At 31.2% G+C, this 22,049-nt stretch overlaps 1 protein-coding gene across 1 annotated transcript; it reads right to left on the reverse strand.

The window, feature by feature from the left end:
* Window positions 1-5,923: 5,923 nt before the first annotated feature.
* On the reverse strand, window positions 5,924-20,877 carry LOC109792275 (homogentisate phytyltransferase 1, chloroplastic). The gene is made up of 13 exons (XM_029270111.2): window positions 20,713-20,877; window positions 20,547-20,594; window positions 18,592-18,872; window positions 18,371-18,454; window positions 18,204-18,278; window positions 12,695-12,778; window positions 11,774-11,863; window positions 9,408-9,509; window positions 9,089-9,184; window positions 8,249-8,320; window positions 8,066-8,161; window positions 7,264-7,368; window positions 5,924-6,291 (listed from the first exon to the last, which is right to left on the reverse strand). The coding sequence occupies exons 1-13, from the start codon at window positions 20,792-20,794 to the stop codon at window positions 6,250-6,252; spliced, it is 1,257 nt and encodes a 418-aa protein (XP_029125944.1). The 5' UTR covers window positions 20,795-20,877; the 3' UTR covers window positions 5,924-6,249.
* Window positions 20,878-22,049: the final 1,172 nt, after the last annotated feature.

Raw genomic sequence — 22,049 nt, forward strand, 5'->3', positions numbered from 1 at the left:
TCGGTGACCCTAAAGTACACCTGGTTAGCATATCATCAACTGTCGGTGACCCTAAGGTACACCTTGTTAGCATATCATCAACTGTCGGTGACCCTAAAGTACACCTGGTTAGCATATCATCAACTGTCGGTGACCCTAAGGTACACCTTGTTAGCATCAACTGTCGGTGACCCTAAGGTACACCTGGTTACATCACTGGTATGCGGCCTCAACGGCACACCTGGAATAAGATATGCATATGATGCATGTCATACAATCATTATTTCATGAACTCAACATTTAACTTATTACAGAATTTCATTTAGTACATCATGTCCTCATTTGTCATAGTCTCATAATCATAGTTTGTCTCAATAGTCAATTCTTAGGTCTCATGTCATTTGTCCATATTTCACATGGTCATGTCATCAATACTCCTCATAAGGTCCGCATAGGTATTCACAGAGAGCATTCTTGTTCATATTAAAACTCATTTATTATTAACATTAATTTCATACTCATTTATTACTTTCAACAAAGAACAAAGTATAATAAATAGAAAATCGGACAGAACAACGGCACCTTTAACAAAAACAAAGTAGAGTAAATAGAAAATCAAACAGAACAACGGCACCTTCAACAAAGAACAAAGTAAAGTAAATAGAAAATCAAACAGAACAACGGCATCTTCAACAAAGAACAAAATAGAGTAAATAGAAAATCAGACAGAACAACGACACTTTCAACAAAAACAAAGTAGAATAAATAGAAAATCGGACAGAACAACGGCACCTTCAACAAAAAGCAAAGTAGAGTAAATAGAAATTTATACAGAACAACGGCAAGGGATTGGGGGCCAATCCGACAAACAACTATCCAACAATTATCCCCACACCCCTGAGCGAGGTTCTCACTCCCCCCCTTACCTGGATAAGCGGAGTTGGAACTTGGGCAGGACCTCCTCCTCTGGATCCCCTCTTTCTTTTCCTTTTCTCTCTCTTTCTCTCTCTCTCTTCTCTTTCTCTCTCTAGGATTTCACTTCTTCTCTGTATAAAAATTTTCACCCCCCCTGCCCTATTTATAGGCAAACTGGTGTACCCGGAACGGCCCGTATTGAATTCGGAACGGCCCGTTCCGGATCCTTCGAATTTGTGCAAATTTCTCAACTGGAACGGCCCGTTCCAAAATCGGAACGGCCCGTTCCCAAAAAGCAGAACGGCTCGTTCTAAAACCAGAACGGCCCGTTCTTAATCTCAGCAGAACGGCTCGTTCTCCTTCCGGAACGGCCCGTTCTCCATACCAGAACGGCCCGTTCCAGGCCCGTTCTGGGACTACAAAAACCTCACATTTTCAACATTTGGAACGGCCCGTTCCACTTTTGGAACGGCCCGTTCCGAAACCCAAAATATCCCTATAACTTTATTAAAATTACGAAAATGCCATTAACAAAAATAATAATAATAAAGATTTGGGTGTTACAGTTCCAACCTACAATTTTTAGCCCTTTTAGGAGTCTCGGAACGGCCTGTTCCAATTCAAGAACGGCCCGTTCCGAACTTGGGAACAACCCATTCTGATTTTGGAACGACTTGTTCCGGGCCACTAAAAATACTAGAAAATATATACATAAAAATTTGAATTACACTTGCAGTGACTAGTCAGGATAAATGAGCATAATTATAATATCAACCAACAAAAGGATTTTTCACCTCAACTCCTTACTCATTTAAATTCCCAAGGTTAAACCTCCAACTACAAATTAATTCAAACTTTCATTTTTATGGTCATAAATAATTAATATTTATCTTTATACATACATGAAGAAATAACAAGACGAGTCAAAGATATTTTAACTAAACTATATTATAGTTAATCATAAAAATAATTGCGCTAAATAAATTTGAATATTTATCATTAAAATAATATTTACGTAAATATAATATATTAAGAGTACGTACCAATCATGTAAATGACAATAATAATCATTATAAAATAATTAAACAACATAAACTATGAACACCTTATTAATTATTATGAGTAAAAATTATCATAGATTAAGCAATAAATAAGGTTAGGGACACCTCACTAAATAAATACGCACAAAATATAACAATTAATTAAACATAGTAACATATAAAATTTTAAAAAGATAAAGTTTCCCTCCCCCCTTACATTAGATTGTAGACTTATCAAAGAGTTAGTTGCGTAAAAATTTTACTATCTTCTTTCTTCTAACTTCTCTCTCTTTTTCTCTCTATTATCTTCCTTCTCTCTTTTTCTCTCTATTATCTTCCTTCTCTCTTTTTCTCCTTCCGTAAACTTGTGTTCTCAAAATTTTTTCCTGCATGTGAAGCCTATTTATAGTGTGAAGAGTAATGATTATATACCTTGGTTAGCATGTTAGGCAATTTTCTCATTTGGTTTGGATTGAATTCCTCATTATATGCTTAGTTCCTTAGATAGGGGTTAATAAATGTAAGATAAGAGAGGATAATGCAGCAGAGATTTTCTGCTGTAGATTTTTTTTCGTTTATTTTTTAATTTTTTTAATTTTTTTAATTTTTTTTAATTTTTTTAATTCATAATATATTTATATGTATTTAAATATGATTAATTACATTAAAATTTATATATATTTATTTATATATATATAATGATTAAAATATTATTTTAAAAATTTGAATCATATTTCTAAAAAAATAATAAAATAACCAATTTTATTTATTTTAAATAAAATAACTAAAATTTAAAAGAAATATTATTTTAAGAATATATATAAAATAAAATTGAGAATGTTGTATTATAAATTTAGAATATTACATTAGGAAAGTCAACAAGCATTATTCAGAGGAAAGTGTGTACCAATTTGGCCCACTGATGTTTTGTCTTGATGCATTTGTCCGCTATACAAATTCAAGCTGCATGGAGACATATTCAAGGAAAATCTTACATTTAGGAAGTTTCACGATTTTTTTTATATATGGTGATTGCAGGACAACTTGTTAGACAAATTTATGAGGGATTGTAGTGAAAGGCTTATTGTTTGATGCAAGCTGATGCTGAAGGATTAATATTGTTAATGGTTTGTCAAGACCCATATGAAACATTTATTATTTTGATTTAATTGTGGATTTAGTATTGTTAGAAACTATCATGTAATATGTTGATATATGTGTTTATTAATTTATAGTGTTGATGGAAGTGTGACTTTGACATAATATTTTTTTTATTACAGGTTAGGTATAAATAAATATCAAAAGAAAAAAAACTAAAAAAATACATACTACATCAATTATTGTTTAATCATATATAGAAATTGGTCAACATATCAGATCGATTTGTACAAGAATTGGTGTAATTTTATGCATTTTTTACATCGATTTTGAAACTAATGTAGAATGTCTCATACATTAATTCTAAAGTCACCCGAATCTATATCAATTGTAGAAATGATGTAGATTGTCCAAATGAACTAATGTAAAATGTCCTTTTCTTATAGTACTGATACATGATGCACCCTATTATTAGGTGTGCATTCAACATTTTCCTAATTTTTTCATGGTTTTATAATGTAAGTTTTATACTTATACTGATCTTTTTACATATATTAAATCTATGAAACACTTTTAAAATCCATAAATATTAATAAGAGAAATGGACTAAGGATGATAATGGGTAGGTCTAAATAAGGTTTTATAGTACATGTCTTCATACCCGTATTTAAAAATACTACTTGTACCCAGTTTTAAACCTACAGAAGTAGCAATTTTGATCCACATCACCTGTACTCATTGAATACCTAGATACTCATACTCACCCTCATGACCCGTATATGACGTTAACAATAATTGGAAAAAAAAATATTTAGCTCCCCTAAACTTTACCTTTTTATAAATAAACACTACAAACTTTAATTTTATTGTAAAACACCATTCATGTCCTTGAAAATGCATGTCATTACCGCTATAGCCCTTGAAAGTAAGAAAATTCTAAAGAAATCCTTGAAAGTACTAATTATTTCATTTAAATCCATAAAAGTAACTACTTCTTGCTATTTTAGTCCCTAAATATACGTTGATATTGTCATTTTAGTTACATTTTTTTTTCAATTTTTGACTAAAGTGAGTTATGCTTTAAACTTTTAAGAACTTTTTTTTGTTTGAATTCTTATATTTTTAAAGATCAAAGTGCTAGTGACATACACTTTCAGGAATTCAAATGTTGTTTTATCCTTAATTTTATGTCAATTAATCCTTAAACTTTATCCTCGTAGAAAAAACACCATGAACTATGATTTTGTTATAATTAACCCTTATACTTAACGACTTCAATTTTGCAAATAAATATTAGGATTTCAATTTCATCTTAATTGAATTCTCAAAATTTATTTCTTTTTTTAAATAATCTTTTATATTGTATTGGGATTAAAATACTAAAAAATATTTATTTATTTAAAATCACATTAATTATTTTAAAAAAAATTACATATATTAGTTTTATTTTTATATATTAATTTTCTACATCATAAAATTTAGAATAAAAGACAAACAGGTTTTTTTTATTGTTTTTATCATTCTTTCCTTTTTCTTTCTATTTAAACTCAATTTTTTATAATATTTCAAAAAATAGTTGTAACAAAATGAATGATTGATATTTAACATAAATAATTTAACTTGATAATAAAAAATTGTTTGATAAAATGAAAAAATAAATAAATATCAATTAGAATGAAATAAAAATTTATGATGTCAATTTGTAAAATAAGTCAATTTTAGGGCAAATGAATACCTTTTTCATAATAATAAATCTAAAAAAAATAACTAAAATAATTACTACATTTATGTTAAAAAAATTATTCTTAAATAACTCAAACATAATCTTAAAAGAAAACATGCATAATATTAAAAAAAAATATAACATTTTTTTTATCAAACTCAAGTCATAAATGTATTTATTTAAGTAATTAAAAGCAAACATACATAATATTAAAAAAATGCAAATATAACATTGATTTGTTCAAACCCAAGTAATAAATGTATTTATTTAAGTAAAGATATAATTTTTTTCGTAAAAGTAATTTTGTGTGAGGGGGGGAAGAGAGATCAAATGACACCTGTATAACTTTTACTTATTATTATACCTTTTAATAATTTTATATTTTATGTAAATTTTGTTAATCTAATCGTTAAATTATAACTTTATATTACTTATTATGTTTATATCAAGTTTTGTTAAAATTAAATAACAATTTGAGGATAATTAAATTGTTTATATTTAATACATTTTAAAATTTATATATTATGTTTATTTTGATCTATATAAATGACGTATCAAATCAACTTAAATTAATATAAAAAAATTATATATGATATAGGGAGTAAAGAATTTAATTTAATAAAAGTTTTTAAAAATAGTCATTTAATTGAAGGTTACGAAGTAGTGTAACCATTTGTAAAAGTTATACCAATGTCATTTGATCCTCTATATATATATATATATATATATATATATATATATATATATATAAATATATTATCTCTATTCTTATATAAAAGATTCAATTACCTAACTTACCAAGATTAAAAATAATAGTTAATTTAGTTAATAACAATAAATTTATTTTATTTATATTTTTTTCTAAAACAACCATATAATATTACTTTTTTTTTAAAATTAATACTTTTATATCCTCTAACCAATTAGAATGCAAGCTCTTTAAATATATTATAATTAATATATTTTACTAAATTAAGAGAATAATTATAAATATTTTATATTTTAAAAATAATTAATATATGAGACAACATAAATTTAATTTTAAATAAAAATAAATAAATAATTATTCTAAAGTTGGATCTTATAAATAAAAATAGAGATAGTATATATTATTTATTTAATTATATTAATATATAACAAATTCGGGGATAGAGTGAGTCCTATAATATCCAAACTTTTACCCACACAATTTTGTAAGTATATATTCACTTTATATCCAAACCCATATTTACAAGCAAGTATTCACCCCCACCCGCAAATATTTTTACAAGTACTTATTGGGTCTGACTACACTTTATCATACCTAAAATAAAAAACAATAGTTTCATATTACATGATCATCTAACTAAAACTTAACATCAAGAATTAATTACAAACAGAATTGGGTTCCATGCTGCATAACTCTTTATTTACGATTATCATCTTTAAACTAATTAACAGTCCACATGTAACAAAGGGAGTACCATTTCTCAAGTAAAAAATGTCACTACATTCTCATCTAACTAGAGGTATGATGAAGTACTCTGCATAAAATAGCTGGAAAAACAAACAATTCAAATTAATGCATTAGTAACGAGAAAAGAGAATGTGCTCCACTTTATGTTTAAAAGATGTGCAGATGATTTTGGTTAGTGATTAGTTTTTGCTCTTTTAAAAAACTGAAAAATATATCTTAAAATAAATCAAACCAAAAGCATTTCAAACACATATTTGGAGATAAATATAGGATGAGGTGAAAAGGCATATAGTTTGGATTAACTATTAGTTTATGAGTTTTTCAATTATAAAATATCGCTATTAAAACTTCCCTAAAAAGAATTCTGAGCTAAGATGCTTGCGGAAAAGTTAAACAAAATAGCTTTCAAATTTCAAGATATATACAGAGGTTCAGACAAGTAAAAAAAATTTAACTTAGCTTCTTAAAATATTTCTTTTAAGATATACTTCTGAGATTAGTAAATGACTATCATATGGTTTTTGTCCTATTAGGCTAAGTGCTTTAGATAGTGTTGAATTTTTCACAAAGTTGTCGATAAATGGCTAAGCTGATCACTGGCTCTTTTTTTTTTTTAATCATCAAATAATTTTTATAAAGAGAAACTGCTGATTAAATTTATTTATTTATTTTCTAATCGCTAGCTTCAAATTTGTGAAAGAAATTAATTCACTCAAACAATTTCCAAAGAGAGCACTACCACCACCCTTTCCTTTTGTGGCCATTTAAACAATGAGACAAGATTTGGACCCTTTGAAGAACAAGGCACCCTTGAGCACTAAGAACTGGAGGTTGTGCAAGGAAATGTGAGTTCGTTTTCTGTCCAAATAAATTTCTTTGTACTTATTGGCGCCAAATTTTTTTTATAGGAGATGGTAAAGTTTCGATTGGAAGTCATTAGATAATAGACCGATAATAAACAACTATTGATTCTAAACACAAAGACACTGTCTTTTATTTTGAAATTCCAATTCCTCAAATGATAAACAAGTTATAAAGTTATATATTGTTACCTTCCAAATAAACATGTAGAAGGATGTTATGGCTGCTTTACTTTTTAGATCTACAGAATTGGCATGATACCATAGGATTGAAGCCAAAAGACAATGTCCCAAACCCTAATACATTGAAAGTGAGAACAAACATCAGATTCCTTTGAAATGATCAAACATGTACACATTCACTAAATATGCGTCTATATAAAGGATAAGATAATTTAAACATTTATCGAGTCACTAAAGTTTTCTCCTCAAATAATTAATGCTTCCTTGAAAGAGCCAATTTACCTTGATTTGCGAGCCCATTTACCTTAATTTGACTCTAATGTAACAAGATTATACGTATAAAAAGACAAGATATTTTATGCAACAAATTACTTTTCCAACGGAGAAATTTCCTTATTTTAGTATACTAGATAGTACTTGAACACTGTATGTGCATTAACTTAGGAACAATGTACATTTTAAGGCTTTATAGAAGAAAATTATTGAAAAGCAAACAATTGTTAAATTTTGATAATTGACCAACCATTGTAATTACAAAATGCAACATGAGATGAAAAAGTATATAAATTTTGAATTTCTTGAAACTCACTATTCTACAAACTTTATCAAAATCAAATTCGACTGAGCTATTCTTTTTCTTATGGTTATATTATACTCTCCAAAATTCTAGGCTTCTTGAGTGAGACCCTTTAATTAAGAGGTTTGTTTATTGTTCAACATCATGTCCTATATCTTGTAACTTATCAATAGGTCAAAGAATAATGTGAAGTCATAATTAAGGGATAATTTATATAAGTAATTAGCATATTACTGTGATTATTTTGCTCCAAAGGTTACAAGATGATGCTCCCATCAGAAGAGCGACTCCATAAGCCATTTGAAGAAGTGAGACACAAATCCAGAATACCTGAAAAAGACTTAATTAGAGAAAACCATGTATACATGCATGCACATGCCAAGTCCTCTATGATGGCACAAGATGAGAAAAGCATACCCGCTTTTGACCTAACCGCACCGAAAAAGATCGAATGCCAAATATTTTATCCCCTTCAATATCGGGTATATCCTGTGTTAAAACAATAAAATTTAATTTTTACTTTAACATATGGTGTACATATAGAAGAAAAGAAATTAGGATAAACTAAATTAGCTTTTTTGATTAATTGCACATTTTGCTATTCATGTTTCTGAATTTTGCAAATTTTATCATGTAATTTTCAAATTTATACATTTTGTAACTCAACTTTCAAATTTTTTTCATATTTTATCAATCCATAAGTTAATCCCTGAAATAACATGTTAATTACTTATGTGACATTTAATGTTACTTACGTGACATCAATTAACACCATCAATCAATGTGTCGCGTTAACAATTAATATGATACATAAAAATCAATTAACAACATCAAACGATCAACTGCCACCTAACAAGATGTAAAAATATATATGTATTAAAAAATGTAAGGTTAAGCTTCTAATTTAAAATCAAGTTATACATATTACTTTTTGAAGTTAAAGGAGGGAGCCTTAAAAAAAGAGGTGAATTAATTGATTTTAACATATGAAAAACGTTTAACTCATTATACATTATTGTTTAACCACTATGGTTAACCTAGTGGCTGGGTGAAAAAAGATTTGGATAATTAAAAACATGGAAACCTAAATTTAATCTTCATTACAACAATCTTTATAATCTTTCTTATCTTTAATAAAAACAAAAATACCTTCTCGTTTTCTTCTCAAGTATTATTGAAAGTTTTTCCAAAACTCACTTATATTGGAAAATAAATTAATGCATATTTTATGAATAATAAGCTGTTAGACTTTTTTACCTTGAACAATGCAATAACTACAGAGAAAAAGCCCATGAATGCTGTAGCAAAAATCAAAGATCTTGGAAACATAGCTGGCCTCTTGTACACGAATGTCTGCACATTTTTATAATAAACATTAGCAACCAAAAAACATCTACTCGATAGGAAGGTTGTTTTGCTGGATAAGAAACTAAGATATATTTGTTAGACAATATGTAATGCAAACTACTACTGATGCTAAAAGCCTAAAATCCATTAATAAATTAAATTGGTCTCTGATGCAGTGATATATACACATTACAACTTTAGAGAGTACATTTAAATAGGACAAGACCACCTGCATGTGGAGAAAAAATGCAAGTTGAACTATTATTGCTCGAACAGCTAGGATGCACATGGCTGCAACCACTGCAAATCTCTTCCATCTCAACAGGGGCAACTGGGAAATTTCAGAGACACGAGTTACAAAAGATAAATATAGTCACTATCAACAAAGTTTCCAAATTAAGGATTCCAAGAAGCTAAAATTCAAATTTAACTAATAAAAAAAACACTAGTGTCACATTTTTTCAATTTTTAAACCATTTCTTTAATACACCTTTTTCCTTCCAATAGGAAAATTACAAGTCATCTATTGTACTGTGTTTATTTCCTTGTGTTTTAACTACACAATTATTGCATAATTTTTCACCAAACTTCAATTTGATAAAGCTCAACATATATCTCTTGTTGATATTGAAATGAGTAATTTGTACAATGACCCATAACAATTGTGCCATAAAGGCTAAATGACCATTGTGGGGCAGTTTAAGAAACTTATTACCAAAATGGGGTTGTTTTGAAACATTTTACACCTTTGGGGCGCTTTTATTGGGTGTCGCTATGGGCCATAGCGACACCCATGACACGTGGCATTTTTGGGTCTAAATATGAGCCATGAACGCCATATTGGTAGAGTCGCTGTAGCTGGTGGAGACCTTCAAAGAGTCGCTATAACCTATAGCGCCTCAAATCGGCTAAAAACGAAAAAAAAAAAATTATTTGGGGCGCTATGGCCCATAGCTCCACTCAGGCGCTATGGGCCACAGCGCCTGTGTTAAAAATATATCTAATATTTTTAAAATATATCTTATATTTTTAAAATTTAAATTTTTTTTTACAAATTTATAAAAAAAAATAACGGGTAAAAGAGAAAAAAAGATTGAAATAAGAAAAAAATGTTAATTTTAAAAAATAAGTAATAAAATTAAAAAATAATTAAAAAACAAAAAAAAAAATTTATTTGAGGCGCTATGGCCCATAGCTCCACTCAGGCGCTATGGGCCACAGCGCCTATGTTAAAAATATATTTAATATTTTTAAAATATATCTTATATTTTTAAAATTTAAATTTTTTTTACAAATTTATAAAAAAATAACAGGTAAAAGGGAAAAAAATTGAAATAAAAAAAAATGTTAATTTTAAAAAATAAGTAATAAAATGTAAAAAATAATTAAAAAACGAAAAAAAAAAATTTATTTGGGGCGCTATGGCCCATAGCTCCACTCAGGCGCTATGGACCACAGCGCCTGTGTTAAAAATATATCTAATATTTTTAAATAGAATTTGAAAAATAAATTATACAAAAATTTCTGATAAAAGGCAAAATAATAATTGAAAATTTAAAAAAATAAATTTTAAAATTGAATTAATATAATGTAAGAAAAAATTAAAAACGAAAAAAAAAAAAAAAAAAAAAGTTAGGGCGCCAGGGCTCGTAGCGCCACTGAGGCGCTAGGGCCCACAGCGCCTGTTGTGAAAATAAGTTTGAAGACATATTTATGATACTTGCTGAGAGTTATCTGCAAAAGCAAAATGGTGCACACAAAACTCATAATATTTATGTCGCCCTCTCGCGCGCATATAATTAATTAGTTTTTATTTTCTTTTTAACATTTTATACTGATAAGAGACTTTGTAAACAGAAAAAAAAAAAACTAATAAGAAAGCAACAGTATCTAACACAGATCGTGTAAACCAAGTTATAAAATACATATTTTATTTATTTTAAAATTACGTTTTTTTTTAAACTTAATTTTCTTTTTATAATTATATAATAAATATTTACGTTATTATACTTATTTTACATTATTATTATTTTAAAAAAATAATATATATAGCTAAATGTAAAAAATAATTTATAAAAACCAAAAAGAAAAATAATTTAATTGGGGCGCTGTGGCCCATAGCTACACTCAGGCGCTATGGGCCACAGCGCCTGTGTTAAAAAAATAAAAAAAATTACATTTTATTTATTTTAAAATTACGTTTTTTTAAACCATAATTTTCTTTTTATAATTATATATTAAATAGTTCTTTTTATTATACTTATTTTACATTATTATTATTATATTATTATTTTTTTAACCCAGTGTCGCTATGGGCTACGTAAGTTTTTTAAGCCCATCAGTTATGGTGGACTAGCCTATAGCGACACAGGTCCAGCCCACCCAAGCCAACAAAAACAAAAAGCCACGTGTCATGGGTGTCGCTATGACCCATAGCGACACCCAATAAAAGAGCCCCAAAAGTGTAAAATGTTTTAAAACAGTCCCATTTTGATAATAAATTTATAAAACTGCCCCACAATGGTCGTTTAGCCTGCCATAAATAGTGTAAGGGGAAGAGGGAAGTTTAAATGTCGTCCAAATTAACTCACTCACATCCATTGAATAAGCAGTCCCAAGTACAAAACTGATGAAAAGAGCCCAAAACAATGGCCATGAACCTACAATCCATGCAAGCCAAAAACTCTGTAAAGAAAAATAAAATGATAAGCATTCCTGTTATACCTTGTCAGTGAAGCTTTTCTTAAACAATATATTACTAGAAAATATACCCCAAAAAGTGAAATTGCTACCATCATACATTATCATTAATTAATATTCACCACTCAAATCATGTTGCATTAGTTCAATCACTAGGATATCGGAGGCATGTGCAACCAATGCTGTAACTTAAAATTGCACTCTAAGATTTTTATTGAATGAATAAGGAATTATTTTGTTTTGATAAAATGTTTCTAGGACAAGATTCAGAGTAAAGATAGTAGGTACTAGGTAGTAGAGTTTGATAACCATTACATTAGACAACTCTAAAAGATTATGTAACAGAATTTTTCTGAAAATGAGATCGACTCTTCAGAGAAAACAAATCAATTGTTAAACAAAGGCAAGGCCATGGACCAGACGATATATGCAAAGAAAAATATTAAAATAAAGTTGATTTGATTTTAGGACATAGTTTGTAACAATATCTAGCAGGGGAAACTCTAGAAGTTACACCAAAGTATAAACATAAAAGTCACCAAATTGTGTTGTATATATGACAGAAAAAACAAGTAAATAAGTAGCCATTTTTACAACTCTCATACTCTTTTATATATTAAGAAGAGAACAAACAAACAAAAAAGGAAATAAGTAGTCATTTTTACATGTCTAATTGTATACTAAATTTCTTGATCATTAATAGAGGAATTATTTGGTTCCTTAAAACCAATAGAAATTAAAAGAACTTGTATTAATAACAAGAAAAATCAAGTAGGAGAGATAATATGCGTCAAAGTTTCCAAAAAGATATAATACCAAAAATGAAAATGATGCAACAATAATAACACCAGTGCTGAAAGAATACTCCCCTGAAGCCAGTGGAAGATACGGCTTATTTATCTGCAATTCAACATAAATCACACATTAATATATTATTTCGTCTCAAAGGGAGTACTCAATATGAAGTAGCTTGTTTTCTTGACCATACTACAACACAAAATTTTGGGATGCTTGATAAACTATATATTTAATGTAAAATTATTGTACGATCTTATGTCATTTTCAATTTTAATTGTCTCACAAAACTAAAAATGAGTTGAAAATTGTGAATTTCCGATGTCCAAAGTGACGAGTTTATATAAATATCTAAGTATAGAAACTCATGTAAGATGCTAAGTTAGACTTGGCTGATATATGGTGGCTTGTGTTAAAGTTATTGAAGTGAATGTGGGCTCAGTACACGTGGGTGCAGCTACTAGACTGATAGGGGTTAGTGTGGCTTCTTTAGCTTCGTGAGACCCTTCTCCTATTTGGAGAAAATGTCGCATGTGAAAAATACAAAATTCAGTATTAATTGAGTATGAGAAATTATTTTATAGTATTAGATCAAATAATTTTTAATTAGTCTATGTATTATATGTAATAAGTATTATTATTTTTTTATAAATTAAAAAAATTGAAATATGTATATTACATAATGATTAACTGAAATTATGAATACTTGATAATCATAAACTATCTACCCAATATTTTGTTAATGAAAAAAGGGCATAAATTTGGGAGCAAAACGAACTCTCTATATTCTCATTTTTGTTGCAAATGAAATTACACTTATTTGTAGCTAACAAAAAAATAACGTTTACATATTTTAAATGTCTCTCATAATTCACACCATTAATATTATTAAAACAAAAATAAAACTCCTAATTTAAGTTTCATAACAAATCTCCCCCTTAAACTTAAATGTTTTTCCCATCTCTCATTCCAATCAGCTTTTTGCAATTTTCCAGTAGTGTAGTCGGCAGTGGCTTGGTAAATATATCTGCTGCTTGAACTCGGCTTCCGACATGCTCCAACTCAGCTTTTCCTTGTCTGATCTGTTCTCGGATGAAATGAAATCGGACGTCAATGTGCTTGCTCCTTCCATGATTTACCGGGTTCTTTGCCAACTCGATTGCCGACTTGTTATCAACTCGGATCACAATCGCTTCATCTCGGATCACTCCCATATGCCTCAGTAAATTTGAAAGCCAAACTGCATGACATACGCTCCAAGATGCCGCCACGTACTCGGCCTCGCAAGTTGACAAAGTTACAATAGGCTGCTTCTTTGACAGCCAAGTAAAAGCCGTATTCCCGAGTAGAAATACATAACCCGAGGTACTCTTCCGATCATCAACATCTCCACACCAATCACTGTCCGAGTAACCCACTAATCGGTAGTCGTCCGATTTTGAATAGAAAAGACCAAGTGATAGGCTTCCTCGAACATATCTCAGAATTCTCTTCAAGGCCTTCCAATGTGTGTAGCTCGGATCCTCCATGAATCTGCTCGATATCCCAACACTCAACATTAAGTCGGGTCTCGTGCTTGTAAGGTACCTCAGACTTCCGACTAAGCTCCGATATCTCCCAGAATCAGCTCGATCTCCTCCATCAAACTTTAAAAGTTTTGTGCCTGGTTCCATTGGAGTAGAAACCGGATTGCAATCCTCCATTTTAAACTTCTTTAGGATTTCAAGTGCATACCTTTCTTGGGATATAAAAATCCCTTCATCCGATTGCTTCACTTCTAGGCCAAGAAAATATTTCATCAAACCTAAGTCAGTCATCTCGAACTCCTTTTCCATTATCTCCTTGAACTCCTTAATCAGTTTAGCATTACTTCCAGTGAATATGAGGTCGTCGACATAGAGAGCAACTACCATCATATCTTTTCCTGAGTTCTTTATGTATAAGGCATGCTCGTACGGACATTGCTCATACCCGTTCTTCTTGAAATACCCATCAATCCTTTCATTCCAAGCACGAGGAGCTTGCTTCAACCCGTAGAGGGCTTTTCTCAATCTCAGCACCTTCTTTTCTTCTCCTCTCTTCATGTACCCAAGTGGTTGCTCAACATACACCTCCTCCTTCAGCACTCCATTTAGAAAGGCTGACTTCACATCCATCTGTAGAATTTTCCATTGTCTCTGAGCAGCTAACGAGATCAGAAGTCGGATTGACTCCATTCTCGTGACAGGAGCAAAAACCTCATCATAGTCAACTCCTTCCTTTTGTTTATAGCCCTTCACAACAAGCCGAGCTTTATAACGCTCAACCTCTCCCTCAGCATTCAACTTCTTTTGTACACCCATTTTACTCCAATGGGCCGAGCTCCTTCAGGAAGGTTGGTCAATTCCCAAGTTTTATTACGCTCAATCGCTTCAAACTCCTCATCCATAGCTGTTCTCCACTTCTCATCTTGGACAGCTTTCTCAAAACTCAAGTCTTCAGAGTCGGCAAGAAGACATACAGCATGGACTTCACTTGTAGTGTCGTAAATTTCCCTCAGGCTTCTCATCCTTGGCTGTTGTAGCTCGGATTCTTCATCTGAGAGCTCGGTCGTAGTTATTGTTGAAGGTACAACAATGTCCGAGCTATCCGAGCTAGTTTCTACTTCGGCCGAGTTACTCCAACACCATTGCTTTGTTTCCTCCACGTGAACATCTCGGCTCACCACCACCTTTTTGTTATCAGGATCAAATAACTTGTATGCTTTGGATTTTTCATCATATCCAATAAATATATACTTCTTGCTTCGATCTTCTAACTTTGTCCTCTGCTGTCTTGGTACTTGCCCATAGGCCAAGCTACCGAACACCCTAAGATGAGAAACACTTGGCTTCATGCCACTCCAGATCTCCTGAGGCGTCTTCTCTCCTAGCTTTGCATGTGGGCATCTATTTTGCACATAGACTGCACACTGCACTGCCTCTGCCCAAAACTTCTTCGGCATATTCTTCCCTTTCAACATAGATCGAACCATATCAAGAATAGTTCGGTTCTTCCGTTCCGCTACACCATTTTGCTGCGGAGAATATGGGGCAGTCAAGAAACGCTTAATCCCATGTTCCTCGCAGTATTTGTTGAACTCAAAGGAAGTGAACTCGCCACCTCGGTCAGATCGGACTGCTTTGACAAATTTACTTGTCTCTTTTTCCACCATCACTTTGAATTTCTTGAAGGTTTCAAACACTTCTAGCTTCTCCTTCAAAAAATAAACCCACGTCTTTCTTGAGAAATCATCAATGAAAGAGAGGAAATACTTCTTACCACTGAATGATTTTGGAGTTATTGGGCCACACAGGTCGGTATGGATCAGTCCGAGTTGCTCCTTTGCTCGGTACACAGAACTCCTTGGGAAAGAAGTCCTCGCGTGCTTCCCGATCACACATTCTTCACAGAACTTCTTTTCAAACTCCATTTTAGGCAGTCCAATCACCATCTCCTTTTTCACCAGCTCGATCAAACCCCTAAAGTGAAGATGATCGAACCTCCGATGCCACTTCATGGCCTCATCCTCCAAATCAAGTTGCATGCATTCATCTCGAACTATTTTCAGCTCAAGTTTGTACATGCGATTTTTCTTCATTTCTACTTGGGCAACTAGTCTCCCGAGTTTATCCTTCAGTTGTAGTTCTCGGTCTTTCATCAGAACCGAGTACCCTTTCTCCATTAACTGTCCCATGCTCAATATGTTGCTTTTGAGATCGGGTACGTAGTATACATCTCTGATCTCTCCGATTTTCCCATTTCTCTGTTGATATCGGATCGTTCCTCGGCCTTTAACAGTTACTTTTGAAGCATCTCCGAAAGAAACAGATCCGACCTCCTCCTTTGAAAGCATTTTGAACAAGTGCTCGTCACCACACATGTGATTGCTTGCGCCGGTGTCCAAGTACCAAACAGAGTTATCAGTACAACTCGGTTTGATCTCGGAAGAACAGCTCGGTTTTATGTCGGTTTCTGGAATAGTTGTCACCAGCAACAATCCTTCATCTTCTTCCTCGGCAAGGAAGTTGGTTGGTTCCTCCTTTTTCTTCTCGGACCTACAATCTTTGGAAATATGACCCAGATTTCCACAATTGTAGCATTTTATCGAGTAACACTCCTTGGCCACATGTCCATACTTCCCACAGTTATAACATTCAATAATGTTATTTGTGTTTGATCGGCCACCCCAGGTCTGACCTCGGCCTCCCCGCGCTTGACCTCGGCCACCCTGAGTTTGACCTAGGCCACGCCAGTTCTGTTGGCCGACATACTCATTACCTCGTCCTCCTCTTCCTCGACCACCTAGGCCTCTACCTCTTCCTCGTCCTCTATTATTCTGAGCATAGAGCACCTTCTCCTCCTTTATTGTCGCCTTTGCCTGGAGAGCTTATTCAAGGGACTCCCCCTTCTCCTTCTTATTCTTTTTCCTCTGCTCATACGCCTCCAGGGACCCAGTAAGCTCTTCGACAGTGAGCGTTGACAGATCCTTGGACTCTTCAATTGCACACACTATATTCTCAAAGTCATCTGTCAATGACCTTAAGATCTTCTCCACAACTCGGCTTGAGGGAAGATTCTCTCCATTCCTGTTTAGTTTGTTCGCCACAGTCTCCACCCGAGTAATGAACTCGGATACACCTTCTGACTCCTTCATCCTCATGTTTTCAAGTTCGCCCCTAAGGGTTTGAAGCCGAACTTGCTTCACGCGTTCATCTCCCTTTTTTGCTTTCTCGAGTATGTCCCATGCCTCTTTTGAAGATTTAGCATTAGCAATCTTCTCAAAACCCGACTCGTCAACAGCTCGGTACAGCAAATACAGTGTTGCCTTGTCCTTTGCCCGAGCAACCTTCAATGCATTCATCTGGGCATTTGTATACCCCTCAGTGGTCACCGGTTCCTCGTACCCATTCTCAACCACATCCCAGTTGTCTTGGGAGCCGAGAAGGGCCTTCATCTGCAGCTTCCAGTTATCGTAATTGACATCTTTAGTCAATTTGGGTAATGGAATGCCATTAGTTAAACCTGCCATCTCTCTTGAGTGTATACGCTCCACTCACACACCTCACAAGAATTTTTTCTTCTCTCGGGCTGGGTACACCAGGTCGGCTCAGGTCGGCTCACTCTCACCTCACGCACACAAGCTCTGATGCCAATTTGTTAATGAAAAAAGGGCATAAATTTGGGAGCAAAACAAACTCTCTATATTCTCATTTTTGTTGCAAATGAAATTACACTTATTTGTAGCTGACAAAAAACAACGTTTACATATTTTAAATGCCTCTCATAATTCACACCATTAATATTATTAAAACAAAAATAAAACTCCTAATTTAAGTTTCATAACATATTTTATGGTTGAGTACCCATACCCAAAAGACAAAAAAAAATGATTTTTTTGACCTTAACAAGTAATTTGTAATAGTTTCACAAAACAAAATAAAAATTATATTCATATATTTAATATATAATTAAAGTCATTAGCATATTGCTCATATATGTAATTTCATACCTTGTCTATTTCAATATCAGATAATTGATTCAAGCCAACAATATAAACGTTCATAAAAAGGGCAGCTATCACGGCCTGAAATTAAATAGAAAAGCTCATAAATATTAATAAAAAGTTAGGTAAAACAGGGAAATAGCATGCATTAGACGTTTTATTTTAGTACCCACCTCCGACAAACCAATAAAAAATGCTGGAGAAATATCTGATGATTTCTCCACTGCAAGGAGAGACACGGAAATTATACTCAATGCCTGTACAAACACAAACAAAGTAAGCCTTACTGAAAAATTCAGAATATTTCTTTTCTTTTTTTCTAAAATCGGGGTTTATACATAAGAATTGGATTAATTAATAAAATATTGATTCCAGGAAAATGGTTTATCTTAACTGTTCCAATTATTGTGTGTGGCCTGCTAAACCTGTAGAAAGCATCCAAAGAGTCTTTGATAGAGCCCCAAATGCTTTTTTGACTTGAATCTTGAGGTTCAAATTCAAATGATTCTCCTGAGGCTGCATTCACCACATAACTTCTGGCACATTCTTTGCATGTGAATCCTATCTCTTTGCCTCTACAGTGATGCTTCAAATTATGTTGTTGATGCCTCACGATAGTATCTTTATTCTGGCTTTTCTCAATTTTATACCATGAAGCTTTTTTTACGTAAGAATCTAAAATATCAAATGTGGAATTTTAATTAGTACGTAGCAGTGACCTCGAAGAGAGATATTATTTGTTCATTTAGGATGCAAAAACATGTGTAGCAGAGTTTAGTTTGAAGAGAATGCAGCACCATTTATTTTAACACACTCTTTTGAATATCGATCGAACTCTATTGGAAATTAATTTTTGTAGGTTTAGAATTCTTAATTTATCGCCCATGCTCTGGAAAGGGTACACACAAAATCACAAATAGTTAATTTATAAAGACATGTGTTTATAAGAGAGTTAATTGATTAATATAATTGTAAGAAATACTAGTTTTCTCTAATCGTCTTCCATATTTTATTTTAAAAAATACAAATAATTTGGCAAACAACAATTAACTATGCAAGCTGCAAGCCAATTACTATGTTCCTTTTTAATATCAAAAGCCAGCAACTCTTTTTAAGTTTATTGTTATACAATAATAATAATAATAATAATAATAATAAATACAGACATATCACATATGCCAACATTGTATGTCTATAATCAATTTCAATTTCAATTTCATGCATGTTAAAAGTCAGAGCAATAATTACTAATAGTAACTTTATTTTTTATCATTTGAACCACAAAATTAATTACAGCAGTTATCCAAATACAGACCAAAACCGATTGGCAAATGATAGGACCCACCCCCAGAAAAAGAAGCAAACTAAATGAATTAATCACTCATCAAGAAAACTAAGGTCGTGTTTGGATTGAGATTTTTAGAAAACTATGGAGTTTAAAATTCTTGAAATTTAAATTTTTTTAATTAACTTTAATTTCTATCATTCATTAAATATTTTATTTGAATAAATTAATATATATTTTTCAAATTTTATATTCTTAATTTGGATAAGACAACTTAATTAACACCATAGAAAAAATTGAGTTAAAATAAATAAATATATTTTCGAAGGGTGCGTGAACAGTAGCAACAATACCAAAAGTTCTAAGTTTTAACTTCTTAAAAAGTTGCATGTTCCTTAGAAGTGGAGACTAAGTAGCTGATCAAACATCCTCTCCGCATAATTTATTGAATCAGTTTTTTGCAGAGAAACAAACCAATAAATTTCAAAACCAATAATATTTAATATTTCAAATATTGTGGCCTTATCGATGTATGAAGAATTTGAAGTCAGAATATTAATGTTAGACGGAACACTTACGCCATTCTTACGTCTTAATGTTAATCGGAGACATGTTCCAAAACACTTAAAAAGTTTCATAACTCCTAAGAACCAAGTCAATAGTTGTTTCTAACTTCTAAGCACCTCTTTCTTTAACAACTGCTGAAATATTTTTTTAAAGATAAAATTGTAACATATTAATAAATGTTTAAACGAACAATACTTCTGAAGAAAATGTTAACAGAAGTGAGGTCGAAATATAATGTATTTGGATGAAAGGGATGAGAATCAGCAGAAAAAACACAGATTCAGGAAGAAAAAAAAAATCTTTGGTGATTTTCGAGTCACCAATCCCTTCATTCCTCCCATTTTATAGCTTCTTCTCACCTCACAAGGCTTCACAGCAACAAAGTTATCCAGATTATTAAAATTGTCTGCAATCAATGTTCCATAACATGTAAAAGAATGCACGCCATGATGCATTACAAAAAGTTTTGTACAAAGAGATGAATATAATAGACATACTTGCATAGTAACTTTTGCTGCACTTTTTACTCCTCCAACAATTTCCAACTGCCAATAATGTCTCTTCACGTTAGTCACAGCAATTAATTTTCTTTTTAGAAAAATGAACCAACATCTTATATTTTTCAGAAACATTACACATAAATGGAACATTTTCATGTCTTACCAGGGGTGATGAAAGGGAAAGACCCAAGAAAAGTAGGAGCCATTGTTAAGGTACGATAACTTCTGAGTGGAGCTTCTTTCATCAAACGCAACAAACCCCTTGTCGCCTTTACCTATAAAATATGGAATTCTAAGGAAAGAAATTGCCTATTAAGTATTGAAATTAAATCTCATTAATTATATATGATATAAAAAAAAATGCATTCATTTATAAGATTGTGATTTGTAATTAAAATGCAATACAATGATTGTCATAGTCTTCGTACAAGTAAGCTGTCATGTCGTAAGTCATGACTGTACGAGCTACCCGAAGCCAAAACTTTGTAGGGATTTTAAAGAAAAATCTGCATAATGTAATTGGTAAAAAAAAAAGTAAAATAAACAAAAATAGAATAAATAAAAATATATGAGAAAAGTAGAAATAAAAGTGTTCTAAAAGTTTTAAAACATTTAAAAATTAAAGATTTTAAATACTTTTATTTTTTTAAAAATTTATATTTTTAATATAAGTAATATTTGGAATGCATTTATAAATATTTGTGTGAATTGCAAATTCTCTCTAAATTTAGGCAAATCCATGATCTTTTCAAGATTGATGTCAATCTTCTAATAATAGAGTGTTTAAGATTAGTGGATAAGTATCTTCATGATTATATTTTATAAATTAAATTTTGTTTAAATTTAATATTCAAATTCTTATTTTACAGAAAAAGTAGGTTTTTATTTTCATATATATATATATATATATATATATATATATATATATATATATATATGGGAATGCTAATATACTCTAACCTATTTTTTAATGGGAGTATGTCAGCAACCTACACCAAAATTTTATGACAAAAAAATTACTCATTTCTTTTGATTTGGTTAATTCATACAAATGATATATATATATATATATATAGGAGGGTTCAAACGACACCGGTGTAACTTTTACTAAGTGTTACACCGCTTAATAACTTTATATTAAATGTGAATTTTGAAAATCCAACTGTTAGATTGAAAGTTCATATCTCTTAGATCATATATGTCAAATTTTGTTAAAATTGAACAACAACTTGAAGGTAATCAAAGTGTTCATATTTTAGTATATTTTAAAATGTATATATTACGTCAGTTTTGTTTTATGAGAATGAAATATCAAATCATCTTTGGTTACTATAAAATTTTGTGTATATGATCTAAGAGATATGAACTTTCAATCTAACGGTTAGATTTATAAAATTCACATTTAATATAAAGTTATTGAGCGGTGTAACACTTAGTAAAAGTTACACCGGTGTCGTTTGAACCCTCCTCATATATTATATATATATTTGTAGAAGAGTG

This window comes from Cajanus cajan, chromosome 1 (assembly GCF_000230855.2).
Source record: "Cajanus cajan strain Asha chromosome 1, NIPB_CcT2T_4, whole genome shotgun sequence".
Lineage (NCBI taxonomy): Eukaryota > Viridiplantae > Streptophyta > Magnoliopsida > Fabales > Fabaceae > Cajanus > Cajanus cajan.

Coding starts and splice junctions, on each gene's coding strand:
- LOC109792275 (XM_029270111.2), bottom strand. CDS start 20,794: ATGAAAGAAGCTCCACTCAGAAGTTATCGTACCTTAACAATGGCTCCT. Junction 20,595..20,712: donor TTTCCCTTTCATCACCCCTG/GTAAGACATGAA, acceptor CATTATTGGCAG/TTGGAAATTGTTGGAGGAGT. Junction 9,510..11,773: donor GGACTGCTTATTCAATGGAT/GTGAGTGAGTTA, acceptor GAAATTTCCCAG/TTGCCCCTGTTGAGATGGAA.